This window comes from Alnus glutinosa, chromosome 12 (assembly GCF_958979055.1).
Source record: "Alnus glutinosa chromosome 12, dhAlnGlut1.1, whole genome shotgun sequence".
Classification (NCBI taxonomy): Eukaryota; Viridiplantae; Streptophyta; class Magnoliopsida; order Fagales; family Betulaceae; genus Alnus; species Alnus glutinosa.
Genome location: NC_084897.1, coordinates 1135052 through 1153919, shown reverse-complemented (window position 1 = coordinate 1153919; position 18868 = coordinate 1135052). Strand labels below are relative to the sequence as shown.

The following is an 18868-nucleotide window of genomic DNA, read 5'->3' as shown; positions in this document are numbered from 1 at the left end:
ATTTGGTGCTGATTGGGGCTCTGTTGCTGCTTTGGCTTTTCTCTACTAGGAACTTCTCTGTGTTTTTTGCTCTCTGCTCTTGCTACTGCATGTTTGAGGTCAAAGAGATATAGGCTTTTTGCGATTTTGTCAAATCTCGTTTAAACCCTTGTTTGAGTTGTGGGATTTTTTGTGCTTTTCTGGGCCGAATCTGAGATGGGTTTGTGTGATTTTGGTGCAGGAAATTTGAACTTCATGACAATTAAAGTGGTTTCTTCCGAAACTAATAAAAAACAATATATAGATGAAATAGAGTAATATTTAGAGAGTTTGATGTAGGTGGTGTTTTAAAAGTGAGAGATAAAATCAAAAAAGTAGATTGTTTAAGTTAAATTTAGAGAAAATTTTGGAGAGCTTGATGTGGATGCTCTAACAAATTCTAAAATAGCATTCCTCATTTTTTTTAAAATATATGATTTTGACATTATTTTTATAGGAATGTAACATATTAAAGCATGTGATTCTTGCACTAATTTTAAAAATATTCTTTTAAGGAGATATCTCAATTTAGTGGATGGAAGAAAACTTTTCCTCCTTGTTTCTTGATAGTATTTCTTTATTTTTTATTCTTTTTCATTTTCCTAGAACTTAAGATCAATTAATCTCCAAACACGTATAACTCATTTCTCGACCATTTTACCTCTCATAAGTACACTAACCAGTTGTTCTCCATTTCAAATGAAATGGAGAGAATCCTTTTCCGGGATAGGAGGCTTGTGTATAACATTTTTCAAAACCGACATATTATTATTATTATTATACTTAATATATAGGGTAGACAGTTAACGATTATTAATTACTTCTGCCTACTCCTAAATCGCTAACCACAACCGCCCTAAACGGCTACAGTTATTAGCAGTTAATAACTGACACACTTGTACATCCTTACTAAATAGCATTACGCTTAAATAAATGTGAACGACAAATAATTACCAACTCGTTATTTAAAAAATAGTAACGTTATATACTGAATTTTTATCTCATAATGTTAATGTGATAGTCTCAACCAACATATTTCTTTTTTTCTTTTCTTTTTTTAGCAAGAACTGGTCCAAGAATTGATTGAAACTTCCCCGTCAACATTGTAAGATAGTCGTGGAATAAAAATATGATTTATACAATTACTCTTTAAAAAATAAGAAAAAATGCCCTCAAGATTTAATTTTGAATAGGACAGCCGTGAGGGGAAATTCGTGAGATTGAGAGCAATTGAAGGCAGGAATATGACAATTTCTCTCCAAACTGACTTGCAATAATTTCCTCACATCGGAATATTAAATTCACATATTTTTAGAGCACATAATTTTTACATGCATTTTTAAAAATGCATATGAGTCATAATTTCATATGAATTATTTATCATATTAAAAATACATATAAGAATCACATACTCCAAATATATGCCAATTTAATACGTTGGATTGAAAGAAATTTCCTCCAATCTAATTTGGAGAAAAACTATGTTCTAATGAGTGATGTTCAGTAAGTTATCAATTATATGCACACCCTAAATTAAAGATACACCATACTTGACTGGATTTGATCTATTTTTCATTATCACAAACTTTAAACACCTTTGCCATTTATATGGGTTAGAATCAAATATCTGAAAATAGATAACCACTAGCTATATGAGATCCATAAACATTCATAGGCCTAACAGTGTGATGCATAATTAAAACTTCCACCATTTGATTCTTTTCTTTTTTTTAAGAGCACTTCCATCATTTGATTCACATCCGAATAAGTTGTCACTCAGTGATATAAGAGAATGAGAATTTTTTTTTTTTTTTGATAAGTATATAAGAGAATGAGAAATACAAAGATGAACCACAATTATCAACCTATTTAGCAGATCTATCTCCTTTTCTCTTTTTACTCCTTTTCTTCAATAATCCTTTCTCTGCTAGGGTTCTCAATTTCTGTTTTTTGCGTTCTTTTGCTTTCTCCTCAAAGCCATCATCCATCATGTTCATATTTGCCACACATCCGGCATTCGAAACCTGTATATTAAGGTTGAAATGCATAAGCACAATGAAATATTATCTATACTTTGATATTGATAAACAAAGAAACTTCCCATCCATGAATAAGATGTCAAAGTAACAAAGCTATAATAGCTTAGACATACTGGATACATGCCACTAATCTGAAATAATATAGCCGTGCGTGTGTATATATACATACATGTGTTTTCAGACTTGGCAGAAATAAAAGACAAACCAGATTTGTTTCTCATTTCAGCAGTGAAAATGTTCACATTTCGGGATTTGTTCAGACATGTCAGAAAAAAAATTGCCAGATTGGGTGTGTTAAGAGCAAGAGAAAAGCAATCTATGTGCTCGTCATTGAAAATAAAAGATAAACCAGATTAGTATAAATAGAATAAAATCAATTAATACAAATGCTGTGTACAACAACATCACTGGCAAACAAAGTATCTCGAAAGATTGCAAGCACTTTGCAGAAGCCTGGTAACCAAATGGGATTCAATTTCCTAATTGTTGAAAATTTGCAAGTGAGTGAAAGTATCTTTACAAGACGAGTAAGGTTTTATATTTTACAAGACCAATAAGGAATATTTTCATATTTCTTTCTAAACTAGTTCAATCATCCTCGAATAAATCTTTTGTACCATGAATTGAGAATTGGCTTGTTAAGAAACATTAAGGCATAAGTAATATATTTTTTTCTCCTTTCTTTTCTGCATGCTTTGATATTGCACATGCATATTCAGTATATGTCATTTATTCCATCAGAGTACACATAATTATTACTTCCAAAATGCAATTAATATCTTTCGGTGTACTTAACTTATAACGGTGTTGGTGATATCAAGTCGGTCAATATGTTGTTTTTTATACCTTTTTTTTTTTTTTTTTTTTTTTTTTTTTTAAGTAATTGACTTATTAGGAATTTGTACATGGTTAAAGCATTGAATGAATATGGGAATTATTATAAATGGAATAAAAAAACGATTTAAGAGTATAGTATGTGTAAAAGAAGGATAATTTTGGCACAAAATATTTTATTATTGATCGACTTATTTGGATAGAAAATTTAGACATAGGCCTTATTGGTCTTTTTCAGCAAATGGTAGGTCTTATCTTTACTTTAATACTGTTATTTCTATTTTAAATAGATAGCAATACCATACCTCACTAAGCCTTTGAATGCTACTTTTGAATCCTACATCTAGCCATTTGACTATCCGCTCTAATGCACTTCGGAGACTGATCATGCATAACCCTCAAACAAGTTTCTAGGTATTATATGACTAAATGACAGTCATGAAGTTATAAAATGACATCTATCTGATTGACCACAAGTCCAACGCTTTCAGTGAAGTTGAATACTGATATAAACAAAATGAAACAATCTTTGGCATCCATCATCTATTTATTTGTAACTGAACGGATGTGAATTGGAGATGTGAGATAGTCACAAATTGGAAGAACTAATACTTCTCAGATCTTGCAAGCTCTTCTTCAATTTTCAAATCGTATTGCCAACGAAAAGTAATATAAGCAAATCATCATGTAAATGTCACTTACTAAAAGCTCCAAAAAATTAACTGAAAGAGGAGCAATCTATTTCTAATGTGAGAATGCCATTATTAATCTAGTAGTTTCACCAAAAAATGTTCCAGTAGACCTTACCTTTGTAATATTAGAAAGCACTTCATTCTCTTTACACTCAAACTTTTCCAACTGTTTTCCAAGAACAGCTTCTATTTCATGAACGAGAACAACTTCATTCTGCAAATCCCAAACATTAACGGTAAGCAAAACAAGAGAACTGAGTATATACCTATTAGGTTCTACACTAGCTGAGAGAGGGAGGGAGGGAGAGGGAGAGAGAGAGAGAGAGAGAGAAGAAGAATTATTTTCAAATGGCTACATACCTAGTTTTATCATTCTCAATTTTTATAATTTTTTTTTTTTTTTTTTTATAAGTAATCGAGTTTTATAATACTCAATTTTTGAAAGAACATTCATATGATTTTATGGCAGCAGTGAGAAACACCATTAAGATTTAAGGAACAAGATAATAGTACAGAGTCACTATATACTTCAAAAGAACTGTCAGTCAAAGACAAATAAGATGTATGCGTATGTGCACAAAGGCAGTTTTAAAACCAGTTCTATTTTGAGTCAGGAATTAAGGCTACTCCATAATTTGCATATTTTTTTTTACTGGTAAGTTACACACTTGGTGGGGTATGAACCTACGACCTCAACCTCCACCTTGCTACAAAGGGAGGAAGTACCAATTGAGCTAAAGCTCATTGGTTATTTTCTGGACATGGTTTGTACTTTTCATCACTTAAGGTCCTATTTTGGTTCAGTATTATTTGTCTGTTTTAATAATTATTTAGTTTTTGATAAGTAAGAGAAATATCATTAAAAAGCGTAGAGCGCAATCAAGTACACAGGAAGTATACAAGAAGGGCATCAAGAGGAAGAAGAAAACATAACAAGGAAATCATTAAAACTAAACACTAAAGGTGCGAGGTACGCAGCCGACCAAAAGTACAAAGAATGAAAGAAAAAGGAAATGAGTTCCTCAATAGTTCTTTCTTTGTCCTCGAACTGTCTATCATTACGTTCCCTCCACAAACACCACAAAAGGCAACAAGGGACCATCTTCCACACGATCGCACTCCTAAAGCGACCACCCGTCCACCAGCAAGCGAATAAATCTACCACCCGAAGAGGCATAACCCAAGACAAACTGAAGCGACTAAATATGGCATTCCATAGAGCACATGCAACCTCGCAATGAAGAAGAAGGTGGTCCACCGACTCCCCATTCAATTTGCACATACAACATCTATCAATCACAACAACACCCTTCTTTCTGAGATTGTCCAAGGTGAGGATCTTCCCTTGCGCTGCCGTCCAAGCAAAGAAAGCCACTTTCAAAGGAACCTTGGTCCGCTAAATACTTTTCCAAGGAAAATGAATAGCCTCTTTGCAAGCAAGAGCCTTATAGAAAGATCTAACATCAAATATCCCTTTATGGGAAGGAGACCACCAGAGCTGGTCATCCCCATCACAATCCACTCTAGTAGAGTACAACAAAGAGAAAAAAGAGGCCAATACATCCACCTCCCAGTCGTGGGCCGCTCGAAAGAAGCTAACATCCCATTGATAGGACCCGCTCACCACAACCAAATGGTCTGCAACATGTGCATCCTTATCACGCGCTATGTCATACAAAACAGGAAAAGCTTCCTTAAGGAGCACCTCACCACACCACATATCGTCCCAAAAGCGAATCCTAGATCCATTTCCCAGAATAACTCTGGTATGGCTGCAAAGCAAACTCCATCCCTTCCTAATATTCTTCCAAAGCCCCACTCCGTGTGACCCAAGGGGGTGTAAAGAACACCAACCAGCCCAAGTAGAACCGTACTTTGCATCCACAACAGATTTCCACCAAGCTCCTCTCTCATGGGCATAACGCCACAACCACTTCCCTAAAAAAGCCTTATTGAAAATCCTTAGATTTCGGATGCCCAAACTGCCATTTGAAATAGGAGAACAAACCTTCGACCAATTAACCAGATGAAATTTAAATTCTTCACCTATGCCACTCCACAAGAAATCTCGATGCAACTTCTCTATACGATTAGCAACACTGGAGGGAATAGGAAATAGAGAAAGAAAGTACGTAGGAAGGTTAGAGAGAGTGCTTTTTATAAGGGTAACCCTACCACCCTTTGACAAATACAACCGCTTCCAGCTAGCCAGCCGCCTCTCAATCTTATCAACTACCTCATCCCAGCTGGACTTAGCCTTAAAAGGGGCCTCCAACGGAAGTCCAAGGTACTTTAAAGGAAGAGAAGAAACTCCACAGCCCAAGATGCCAGCCAAATCATCCATATTATCCACATGACCCACAGGAACCAATACTGACTTATCCAAGTTAATCTTCAAACCTGAAATAGCTTCAAAGGACAGTAATAACATACGAAGATAGAGGAGATGGTCAGAATTAGCCCGCAGAACACTAAATTATCGTCTGCGAATAACATATGAGAAATGTTAATCACTCCATTGCTGCCAGAGCCCACAGAGAAGCCAGAGAGGAAGCCCCTTTGAACATTAATATAGAATAACTTACTGAGGGCCTCCATCACAATGACAAACAATAGAGGCAACAGAGGATCACCCTGTCTAAGACCACGAGAGCTGCTGAAGAAACCAGAAGGGGTGCCATTCACCAAGACCGAGAAACGCACCGAAGAGATACAATGCGCTATCCAGTTTACAGAGTAACCCTGGTACACCTAACTTGATGCAAAATCTCTCCCAAGTGCCATAGGGAAAATTAGGTGTTATGCCTAGATCTATCTTCTTCTTCTTCAAATACAAGTCAAGATTAAATCCGATTTTGCTCCTCCATTTCATGAACTACTCACAAAAACCCAAAACCCCTAAGCATTAAAACCCCTAAACCTCTCATCCCTCAAATAGGTTCTAAATACCCAAGAATTAAATTATATTGTTCTCTTCTTCTTCTTTTTGAATTTTTTGAAAGATTGTGCCCCTTTGTCCTATTTCTTTTCAGTGGGGCTACCATTTTTTAAAGGGGCAACTAAGCAAAAATTATATTTAAATCACTAACTGGATTATATGTATCTAGTTCTGTCTTTTACATGGGACTCAAACTTTAGTTGGAAGCTTATCCAATATCTACACAAAAATTCTCGCCTTTGTCCAGTATATACTTCAGATTTAGTATCACACCTTTGTCCTACATCAGTACTACTTATAAAAAAAAAATAATAATAATAATTACAAAAAATGTATGTATTTATCTGGCCCTCAATGTTGATGGTTCTATAACTAGGTTGAGATTGCTTTTAACCAACCATTGGGGAAAATCTGTTATTTAATTATTCTTGGGCCACTTCTCCTGCAACAATACTCATTACTCAAACAGGAGTTGGAAGCCATAAAGACAGGAATGCAGGTGGCAAAACAGAGACACATCGCCAAATTAATGGTCACATAGACTCTATTGCATCTAATGAGAGTCTTGTGCATTTCAGTGTCCTGTGCATCTTAACTGTGGTGAGTGAGACCTTGTTAGAAAATGTAATAGAAGTCCTTAAATGTAAATTCTATTTAGGAGAATAATCATAAGTGAGATTCAAGGTTAGCTACCATGTTTTAAGTGGCAGCTAATCATAAGTAAGATACAATCACTGCCTGGAAATTGGAATACATGCATCCGGTTATGTCCTTTACAATGAGGACTCAAGCTTCAGTTGGAAGCTTACCCATTATATATACCTTCAAACACCCTCATCTCCTGTCTAGGTAACCAAAAAATCTCTTTGGTATTTTTATCATTGAAAATATGTTAATATTAAATAGAAGGAAAGAGTACATTCACCCCCTCTAACTACCACATTACAAAAAATATGTCTTCGTAGCCCCTAAGGCGGCTGACCAAGCGAAGAAAGTCACTCTCAAGGGAGCCTTGTTCCACCAAATACTTCTCCAATGAAAGGGAGTATTATCATGGGCAACAAGAACATTATAATAGGATCTAACGTCAAACAGCCCTCTCCTGGAAGGAGTCTAACAAAGTCTGTCATCATCACCCCGTCTCACTCTAATGGAATACAACAAAATGAAGAGAGAGGTAATGAGATCTATCTTCCAATGATGTGCCGTTTTGAGAAAAATAACATTCCACTTATGGGAGGCAAAGTTCCAAATGGTCCGCCATAACAGCATCCTTTAAGCGGGCAATAATTATAAACAAGTCTGGAAAAGATGTCTTGAGAGCTTGATCCCCACGCCAAACATCATGCCAGAATCGAATTTTGGAGCCAGCCCCTATCTCAAATTTAGCGTGGCTAGAAAGCTACCATCCAGACCCTCCTAATATTCTTCTAGAGCCCCACCCCATACGAGCCATGAACCTCATTGGAACACCACCCACCCCAAGCACTATCATATTTGGAATTCACAACCACCCTCCATAAGGCCTTTCTCTCATGAACGTAACGCCACAACTTCCCATAAGAGCCCAGTTGAACACAAGTAAATTACAAACCCCTAGCCCTTCTTTAGATATCAGAGTGCATACCTTAATCAAGCTAACCAAGCTAAATTTGAACTCTTCACCCATTTCACCCCACAAAAAACTATGCTGCAACTTTTCAAGGTAATTGGCCAAACTTACTGGAAGGGGAAAAAGGGACATGAAATAGGCAGACAGATTAGATAAAGTGCTTTTTATCAAAGTTACTCTCCCACCCTTTATTAAGTACATCTTATCATTACCAACAATCGAAGCAAGCGCAAGAGAGAGAAATGCAGAGAGATGGAGAGGTTGAGAATGAGATGGATAGGCATTGTGGTGAGCATATGGATACAACGCAGCTGTAGCGCATCCTACACCTTTAGTGTCTACTCCTCGGTGCAGAAGTCAAGCCAAGGTAAAAGACCAAAAAACCTTTAAAAGATCCAGTGCTTAGGTCATGGACAAAGAAGATGGAGGCAGCAACCAGCAAAGGGGAGAAGAGCGGAGAGAAGAAACACGTGATGAAAGGGTAAACGAAATGAAATGGTGTTTATTGAGTTAGGTTAGGTTAGGTTAAAAGACCCAAAAAAAAAAAAAAAAACTTTAAAAACCTTATTATAAGAAATTATATATAATATTGTGTCGAGTCGGTTATGTCGGGCTTTTCAACACCATACCCCCAACCCAACAGGATCGGAATTGGCCCTGCCCAACCTGGCCGACTAACGGGGTATGGGAAAAACCCAACCGAACCCCATTGGTTTGGGTTAGTCGGTTGGGCCAACCCAATTCTTAGCCCTACTTTAAAATAGTAGTGACAGAACCTTCTGAAGATGTCAAATTAAGCTCTATCCTCAATTGAATTAAAATATCTTCTCTTTTTTTCCCAGAAAAATGCAAAGTGTACCATCTGCTGAAGTTTATATATAATAAATTTATAAAGAAGCACTGAAGGGGGTTCAACCCAAGTACTCAAGGTATACACAAAAGGCCACACACTTAATAGAGGGAAAAAGAAAGGGAAAAAAGAGGATATTAGCTAATTGCGTATTAGTGATACTTTTATTATTGCACGCATGTAAGTTGTAGCAGCACAGGTTCCATATATGGTAAGACAAACAAGAAAACATGCCGAATACAAAGTGACATATTGGATAATAAGCATTCATTGGAAAAAAGAAAAATCCTTCACAACATAAATTTTGCTATTTAGATTTTACATAAGATCCTCTCCAGCATTTATGCAGGATCAAATGGTGATCCAAGAGACATAGAATTCCATATACATTCAATGCTCACCTGAAATCAGCTCTCCATGAGATAAGGAGGACCACGGCTGAGATCTAGTGGGACGCGCCTACACGGGCCACTGCTAGCGCAAAGAGAGAGGGGGCTCTTATTCTAAGGAGACGAGAGCTTTTGGAAGAGAGAGAGTGAACATAAAACGGCTTTTTTTAGTAGAGTCGAAATCTTTTGTGCTCTCGTTCTTGGATGGGGCGTCGATGCTGCGGGTGGAAGAAAAGAGGAAAGGCTTCTTCAGTGAGGTCCTCCTGAGCAACCAATGCACCGTTTGGCTAGCGTCGACGGTGGAGAGGTTCTTTTAGGTTTCCCTGGAGATAAAGAGTTTGTCAAATCTTTCAGGGAGGGGACGAAGGTTCTGATCGTGCGTAGATGTGGGAACAAAGACGGCCGGTTTTTAGAGGCGGCAGCTTATGGGATGGCGGGCGGACGGAGAGGGATTCTTTTGATCCCTCAGGGTCGTGGAGGGTGGGGATGGCACAAATTTGCCGGTGAAATAAGAAAGGCAAAAGACTTCCTTTTTACTACAGTGGGTGTGGGAGTGGGTCTTCGTTTTCGGCGAAGAAGGGTGGGAAGGAGGAGGGGCCAAGGCTGGGAATGGTTTTGAATAGGACAGGGCCTTCGTTTGCGGAGGTGGTGAGGTCGGACTCGTGCCCTAATGTGACGGTGATGCCCATCATGGGTGGTTTTCCATCATCGTATGCGGAAGTGGTGCGGTCAAAGCCATTATGCCATTCCAGGTTGTGGGCTTCGTTGGCAAAGTCCTGTGCTATTGATATCTTCTCAGTGGTGAGGTCAGTAGATTGTGAGATTTTGAGATCGGCGATGGATTGCTCTGTGTTGGAGATACCTCCACTTGATTTGATGGTCAAGGAGAAGCTGTTACGTCCGTTGGGTAAGAAGAATCTCAAAGTTGGTCCCTCTGTTGGCTTGGCAGGCCCTGCAAGGATGACAAATTCACGTTTGAATTTGCGTACGTGGAGTAAGTTGCTTCGTCAGGCTCAACTTAGTTGTGGACCGGGTTGTTGGGTCGATTTGTTGGGTTCGGTCTGGGCCATAAGATTAAAGGGTTTCATTTGGGCCAGTTCAAGCCTAAACCCAATTCAAAGAGATGAATCAGACAGTGGAAGTCTCTAAGGTTACGAGTCCTATGTCGGACCCTAAAGCAAGTCTTGTTTATGCGAAGTGTTTTCTACGTCCAACGGTGGCCCATGGGAGTTCTTATCAGCCAGAGACGACTCCAACGGCTGTTTTTGGGGTGGATTTGGCTTTGTTGACTTCCGGGGATGGGTGTGTTTCTGATCCAGCGGTTGTCTGCATCTTCACGGTTCGCCTTTCCCCCCTTGCCGACACCTAAGATGTTGTCTTCGATGTCACTGGATGCTCCTCTAGCTCCGGTAAGCTCTGTTGTTGGGTTTGGTTCTTTTGGTACCTCTGCCCCTTTGCCAAGCACCTCTGGTGGTGCCTGTTTGACCCCTCAGCTCAAACCCGAGGGATCTTCTCAGCCCATCTTCGCCCCTTCACAGGCTTCTTTTTCAGGGGAGGCTGAGTTGGGTAAGAAGCTTCGTTCTTATTTTTCTGTGTCACCAATATCAAAGCCATTTCAAAAATACAACCGGAAGGCAAGGGAAGGTCGATCAGTGTAGTTGGATGAGGATTTATTAGCAAAATCTGTGGCAATAATGAGGTTGCATGTCAGTTTTACAGTTGAGGAAGCAACTGCAATGCTTCTAGTGAAGGATTTTGTGAGAGTGACAGATTCCGTGAAGGATATTGTTAAGCCGTATATTTCGAAGAAAGGCTTCCTTCGGAGGGGGTTTCTCAACCCAAGCCTGGCTGTGAAAGTTTCTACTCATTCCTCGCTTTTAGAGTCGGTCATGTTGTCATCGACTCTGGATGTCAAGGAAGATGGGGCGATAGGGCTTCCCTCCCCCTTGAGTGGTTGCGTCATTCCTATCTTTGAAAAGGGCAATGAATTCAGGGTGAATGGTTTGTCCCAATCTCAGCAGTAAGTTTTGATCCGTCTGGGAAGGTAGTTGTGTGGGAACAGGGTAATGAGATTTGGGATGGGGAGGCTGGAGATTCCCTTTACCTTTTGGGTGTTCTTCCTCCCAGCATGGCATTGAATTGTAAGGTGGATAGTGCTGAGGATGAGGATCCATCATTGGTGATTCTGGATGCCTTTGAAGAGGACTTTCTTCGGGAAATTAAGGTTGTGCTCCCGAAGTCCAAAGGCAGGAGGGAGATTTTGAATTTGGTAAGCTTCATCAACTACGGTGATGCAAGTGCGTCCACTCAACATAGGAAAGGGAAGGTTCACATGCGGTAGCGGGGAATGCTTCTTGAGGGTTCGGGTTTGAGGGTGTTTGGTTTTTGAGGGTTCGTTTTGGGTTTTTTTCCTTTTCTTTTCTTTTTCTTTTTGTGGGCTGCTTTGGCTGTTCCTTACGCTTTTTTAATAAAACTTTCTTATAAAAAAAATAAAAAATTGTTCAGCACGTACCGGATAGACAAAGCTCAGAGCCAGCCCTCCTCTGCCTGCTCTTGCAGTACGCCCTACACGATGAATATAGTCTCTTGCAGACCTGCAGTTAGCTGGCAGTTAAATCCATTGCACATATGTCCTTATAGGAAACTGATAAAAACTAAAATTGGTCAAGAGATGTAACCTTGGAATATCGTAGTTAACGACAAGATCAACAATAGGGATATCCAAACCACGACCGGCAACATCAGTCGCAAGCAATACAGGAACTTGTCCAGATTTGAATTGATGAAGGGCAGAAAGCCTTAGAGACTGAGATTTAAAAGAATGCAGTGCTGCTGCTTCCTGATCAAGCTCTTCCATTAATAAACTCAAACGGTGACAAGTTCTGCACACAATTTTTACGATGAAGAACAAAATTTCACATTATGGATGAGCGATCAATGCAGATTTTGGAATCTTAAATACGTTATTAAGAATAAAACACTCATGATAAAGCCAAAAAGACCAAGGGAAGTATCTATAGCCAATGGGATAGTAGAATGACTATGGACTTTAAATCTCCACAGGCATGATATAAAATGACATGACTCATAAAAACTCCAATATTTAAGAGAGGTATTTGATGGTGGATATACCAATCAAATTTTATTACTATTCACAAACTTTGATAATGGAAGCTATATTGGAAGCGCACAAAAAAAATTGCATTCTAAAATTTGGCTGTGGACAACTTTGCATCGCGAAGACACATTGAGGCAACAAGCATATCATAATCCGAAAAAGATATGGCTATGATGTTTTGAATGATTTCCTGGTTGACAATAGGTAAAAAAATTCAAGTGCACACTATGATGAGTGAATAAAAGTCATGGAAAAAGAATAAACAAAAGAAGTTGTAATGAAGGCCACAAGTGTGAAAACAGCTAAAAAATTCCAGAGCTGAATATCAAAATTAGCCAATAACAAATTGCAATATAGAGCAACAGGCCTCTAAGTTTGGCACAATGCTTTGTCAATCAAACTTGATCTAGCCGGAAGTTCGAGCAATAGGTGACTGGCTAACACTTCTATCTAACAAACAGGTAAGGAATTATTGCTTGCAGAAACATCGTAGTTCTTAATGGACAAGGTGAACCAGAGAAAAATAGGATGACTAGGAAAACCTTCATGTATGTCCACCCAATTATACTCAATTATTCAAAGTGTAAATGGTATATATCATATAAAGACATGTACGTTAAGAAAGGATAGTTAAACAAGCAGTGAAACTGAATGTCGAATAGTATTTTGCTAAATATCTGCCGCCATAGGATGCATAAATTTCCTTTTTTCTTTTCTTTTCTTTTTTTTTTAAAAAAATAATAATAATAATAATCTTTCTTTCTTCTAATATTCTGTTTGCCATGGGGGAGGGAGGTAAGGAGGCCTTATCTTGTCTTAGCAGACAACTAGACTGCGGAAGTGTATATCATTTACATTCAGATCAGGGTTCAATGTCAAACACTATTTCAGTACAAAGCAGAGTCTAAAACAAAGTGGCCAATTACCTATTGTATACGAAATTACTGGTATAATTGGTTCTCTAACCTATTTACAGCAGGAGCTGATTTTTAAATGTATATAGTGCAGAGGCACAAACATAAAGCTTTACTTATTTAGCGATTGTTGTTGAATAGTCTTCTTAAATAGTGCACTATTATATGGAAAGTGGAAACGGTTCACTTCATTGCATTTTTGAAAGACTACAGATGCAACTCATGGGATCAGATTGCATTTCTGGGAAATTAAAATGTCACCACCTCCCCAGGAAAATTGCTTCATGGAAATGGTTGCAGATCATTGCATATAGAACGACTGCACCAGACTGAATTTTCCGGATGTGTCAAAGCTGCTACCTCTCAAGAAAATTGCTTCAAATATAAACCACAACCACTTGCAAACTTTTAGGGTAGGTTCAACATGACTTGAAAGTACAGCTCATATCAGACCATAAAAATCAGGGCATGAATCTGCATGAGAAGGCTTCAACTTCTATGAAGCCACGTCATCCACAAGTCGACTATATAGAATACACCGTGCAACTCAAACAATCAGTGCTTTAATACAAGGGGTTAACAACTTCAAAGCCTGAAGCTTTTGACAACTAGGGAAAAATGAACCAGGAAACCTACTTTCGCTTTCGTCAAAGTAGGAATGTATTATTAAAGTCTCATTTATTTGGACCATATACCTGAAGATTTTTTATGAACATACATGCAGATATACATACACATAATGCAAATCATAATCTTTACTCTTCTTCTTTTTTCTTTTTTTTTTTCTTTCTCTATTGGCTGCTACAGAAAGCAAGTTTTGATCAAGGATACATTATAAGTATTAGAATACCGTAAAAGTGAGGTGGGCTAGATGAAGAGTTCAAATATCACCTAGTAAGCTAATCCAAGGTTTGTTCACCGATCTTTGATGGAGAGTTGGGGATTCGGAACTTGCTCATGTTCATGCTCTCTTAGGAAAATGGATTTGGCGCTGTGGACTTAAGAGAGAGGCTTGGTGAAGAGTGATAGTGGACTCTAAATTTGGTAGTTCGTGGTGTGGGTGGTGTTCTAATGAGCCTTTAAGGGCGTAGAGTGGGGTTATGGAAGAATATTAAGCAGGATTGGGAAAAGTTTTCAAGTCATAACAGATTTGAAGTGAGAGATGGTTCCAAAGTTTGATTCTCGCATGATTTGTGGTGTGGAAATATGGTCCTTTAGGAAGCCTTTCTAGTTATATATGATACTGCCTATGCAAAGGATGCTTCTATTGCGGCTCACTTAGAGCTTTCAGATGGTTCCATTTAGTGGAACATGAGCTTTGCTAAAGCGGTTCATAATTGAGAGGTGGATGTCTTTACCTCGTTCTTTCGGGTGTTGTATTTAGTTAGAGTGAAACGGAAAAGTGAATACAAACTGTGGTGGGTCCCCTCCAAAAGAGGTTGTTTGTTGTTAAAATCCTTCTACAATGTCGTGGGTTGTAATGTTGGCTTTCGTTTTCCTTAGAAGAGTGTTTGGCGGACTAAGGTTCTTTTGAGAGCGACCTTTTTTGCTTAGTTAGTGGCCCTAGGGAAAATCCTTACCATGGACAACCTCAAGAAGTAGCACGTCATTGTGGTCAATAGGTGTTGTATGTGTAAAATAAATGCGGAGTCCGTGAACCATCTTCTTCTCCATTGTGAGGTTGCTTTTGCCATATGGAATGTTTTCTTAAATTGGTTTTGGTTGTCTTGGGCTATGCTTAGACAAGTAGTCGACATGTATGTTTGTTGATGGACTGTCGGTAGCACTCGGAATGTTGTTGTGTGGAAGATAGTGCCTTCAATACTCTGAGAAAATTAACAACAAAAGTTTTGAAGACTATAAGAGAACTTTTGAGAAAATTAAATCTTTATTATTCAATACTCTGTATCTTTGGACAACTACTATTGTTTCTCCTTTAGTTTTTTTTATAAGTAAGAGAAATATCTCCTTTGGTTATTAGTTATCGTGATTTCCTTGTTTCTTTTTGCTCCTACTAGTTCGGTGTTTTCTCTTGCATACTTCCTTTGTACCAGGATGCGCCTTACACTTTTAATGATATTTTTCGATTACTTATTAAAAAAAAAAACACCTTAAAAGTATACTGGGAGATTCAGTAAATATGCATATATTCATATTGAAGGTTCAAGACATTGCGCTTATATATACAAATAGGGAAAGATTTAGAGAGAGAGAGAGAGAGAGAGAGTGGCAATGCCAATAGCACCAAGGATTGCAAACAAAATATGTCAATGGGTGAGTCATCAAAAATAATAGCTCAAAAGAGCATGTAGCACATACCAAGGAACAACATATGATATGATCCAAATTAAAATTAAGAAACTACATTCAAATCTCAAACCACAGTTCCAAGAAGTCAGACTTTATTGTTCAAGGAAATAATACCTGCAGGTGGAGACAAATATGATGGCAGACCGAACACCAAAATCCTCCAGTTTAGACAAAATGTGATATAGATAAAGCTCCTTCTTATATTTGGGGATGGGTATATACTGCTGCTTAAGAGTGTCAACAGTCTTAAAGCCTTCATATTCCTCATAGAAGTATGCCTTATTAGAAGAAAGCTCAAGCAATGTTTCTAGCTCACTCGTCATTGTTGCGGAAAATAATAGAGTTTGTCGATTTTTTGGCAAACACTGGAACACCACTCTCAATTCCTCTTCAAAGCCAACATCCAAAACTCTATCTGCTTCATCCAAAACCAAGAACTGAAATGAAACAAAAAGAACATAAATGTCAGTAGTTCATGAAATAAATGAAGGAAGGAGAAGTTCATGCTCTAGCCTAAATGCACATGGAATCCAGTAAATTCTGCGAGTAGAGCTTTTATACCTTAGGAAAAAAGAATGAATGAAGCTAATAAGTCTTTTTTTTCTACGGAAAGCTAGCCCGAAAAATCTATAAATCCGTCCTCCAATTCTCCTGACTCCACCCCAACTCAGAGTATAGTAGGCAGTATCACCGCAAATAAATATTTTTAACTTTTATTCCCATCCTCTTTGCATTAACTCTCTTTTACCTGTGATTTAAGCAGAATTTGCGAAGAACAGCAGCCCATTTTGGTGGACCAAGCAACTCAATGATGTTACAACTGATATTACTGTTTTCTTTTGTGTCCATGGTTTCACCACTTCATTCTTACTAAAGATACTTAGTACATCTGCTTACCCTTTCTTTCATAGTCAACATGAGAAAAATAACAATTATCATCTCTAAATCAAATGTTCTAAAAGAAGTTCAAAGACAAATCCTGGTTTTCAACACAAATGAATGAACGCTTGAGTTTCAAGATGCCCCAATGCCCAAATACAAGGACAATTCCCCAATAATTCCACATAATTACAAAATACTATACATCTTGATCTTTTTATCTTTTAACACGCATCAGTGTCCTAACCTCCTAACCCGTCAAATTTAGCAAATTCTTCCAAACACAACAATAAGAAATTTTCTGTTATTGGATAGAATCATGCTGCTTTTTCACCATAAAACAAATTAGAGTAATTAATACAGTTATTTGGCCAATCCCAATTACTTAAAAAAGATCCATGGAGTTTATTTAGGATTAGGATTTCGAGTTGAGAATAACCGAACCAAAAAATAAGAAAAATTTAGAAGAAAAAAGAAAAACACATGAATACCTTAGTATTGGAGAACAAAGGAGGAATATCAAGATTATCTTCCAGCAAGACCTTGATCCTCCCCGGTGTTGCAATAACCACATGTGGCCTCCTTGTCAAACTCTGCTTCTGGCTCAACATGTCCATTCCTCCAACCACCACTGCACACCGCAAATTCAAGCACGAGCCAAGCGCCCTAAATTGCTCGGCCATCTGGAACGCCAGCTCCCGAGTTGGAGTCACCACAAGTGCAAAGATCCCAAAAGGGTATTCAGCAAGTCGGTGAAGCATAGGCAACGCAAAAGCGGCAGTCTTTCCACTCCCTGTCTGTGCAACGCCGAGCACATTACGGCCTGCAAGGATCTTTGGTATGCAGTGGGATTGCACTGGTGTGGGTTTGTGCATTGCTAGCTCTTTGCAGGTCCGCACTACCCACTCAGCAAGGCCAAGAGCAGCGAATGTGGTGGTAGTTGTAGTATCATGGTCAAGGTTTGTTGCTTTTTCGACATGCGGGGTTTTCGCCTCAAAGTTTTGGGCGACGGTCGTGGTTGCAGCAGTCGGTTTGAAGCGTTTGGGAGGTCTGGAAAACAAGGGGAAGTCTTTATCAACTAAAACATCTTGATCCATCGGCGCTGTTGTTGACGTTGTTGTTGGCGGCGGGCTCCCTTGCCAAACAAGCCCACAGAGGCGGTGGTTCGAAGGGGTTTATGATGTTGTGAAGTTTCTCTCTCAAAGGGCTTTACGGTGAGGTGGCACAAGCGTGTGAGGGGAAAGAAATAAGGGTGTAGAGTCTGTAGAATAGCCTCTTCCAACAGTTACGCAAATGTTGCCTATTCACTGTTCACCTCTTAACGAATAAAATAATGAAACAAATACTCTCTCTCCCTCATCACACTTTTCACAAATTCTAGAAGAAACGCATTCCCGAACGAAATGCCTTGAGCTTCACAGGGAGAGAGGGGAGCGGGAGAGAGATGACGGAGCAAGAGAGCCAAGCGAGACAGAGCGACGGGACTGAGCGAGACAACCAACCAAAATCATCACCCATTATCAAATCAACACCGCAACCGGCTAAGAACAGCCGGCCATGAACAACCAACCAAAATCATCATAAATCAACAATAATTAAAAGTAGAATCTCAAGAATCACTGGAAATTGCTCTTGATTCCACAATTCTCCTTCTCTCTCTAATTTTTTTTTTCTTTCTTTTACATATAATTATATAAATTGAATTGAAAGGCGATTCTTTGCTTCTTCGTTTCTCTACCGCCGTGTCTGTCTAGGAGTCTCTGCAACTACTTCGTCGTCTAACCCCTTTTTTTGTTCTTTGTATTTGAGAGTAGGCTACTTCGTCTAAAACCTAGGGTGCGCTCAAACGAGGACCATCGTCTAATGGGCGGGCCCACGGGAAGACCTCCGTTCGGAATACGGCCGCGTATTCGCTACTCCGGATTTAGTTATACGCCCCTCATTTACAGATTTACTTGTTAGAGTTAGAGCATCCTTATTATTCAAATTCGGGTTCGATTTATTCAAATTTAACTCGTGTGTGATTCGATTACTATTGGATTGTCCGTAACATAAAATTAGGCTCGATTGTTAACCGATACAAGCTCTTATAAATTCAGTTTGACTCAGTTAATATTAACAAATATATTAGTATAAAGCTCAACTCGCTTGTTAAAGTTTGACTCGTATATATTTATAAGGGAAAATTTTACTTATCACCCTTAATCTATCATCATTTTTATAATCGTACTCTTAAATTTTAAAAAGTGTCAATTTAGTGTATCATTTTTTTCAA

The 18868-nt window shown here is 38.5% G+C and overlaps 1 protein-coding gene across 1 annotated transcript; it reads right to left on the bottom strand.

Moving 5' to 3' along the window:
* Positions 1-1568: 1568 nt before the first annotated feature.
* On the bottom strand, positions 1569-18501 carry LOC133851891 (DEAD-box ATP-dependent RNA helicase 36). Its single transcript, XM_062288515.1, has 6 exons — positions 17085-18501; positions 15829-16151; positions 12051-12254; positions 11885-11966; positions 3699-3797; positions 1569-2042 (listed from the first exon to the last, which is right to left on the bottom strand). Exons 1-6 carry the CDS (start codon positions 17688-17690, stop codon positions 1884-1886), a joined length of 1473 nt encoding a protein of 490 aa, XP_062144499.1. The 5' UTR covers positions 17691-18501; the 3' UTR covers positions 1569-1883.
* Positions 18502-18868: the final 367 nt, after the last annotated feature.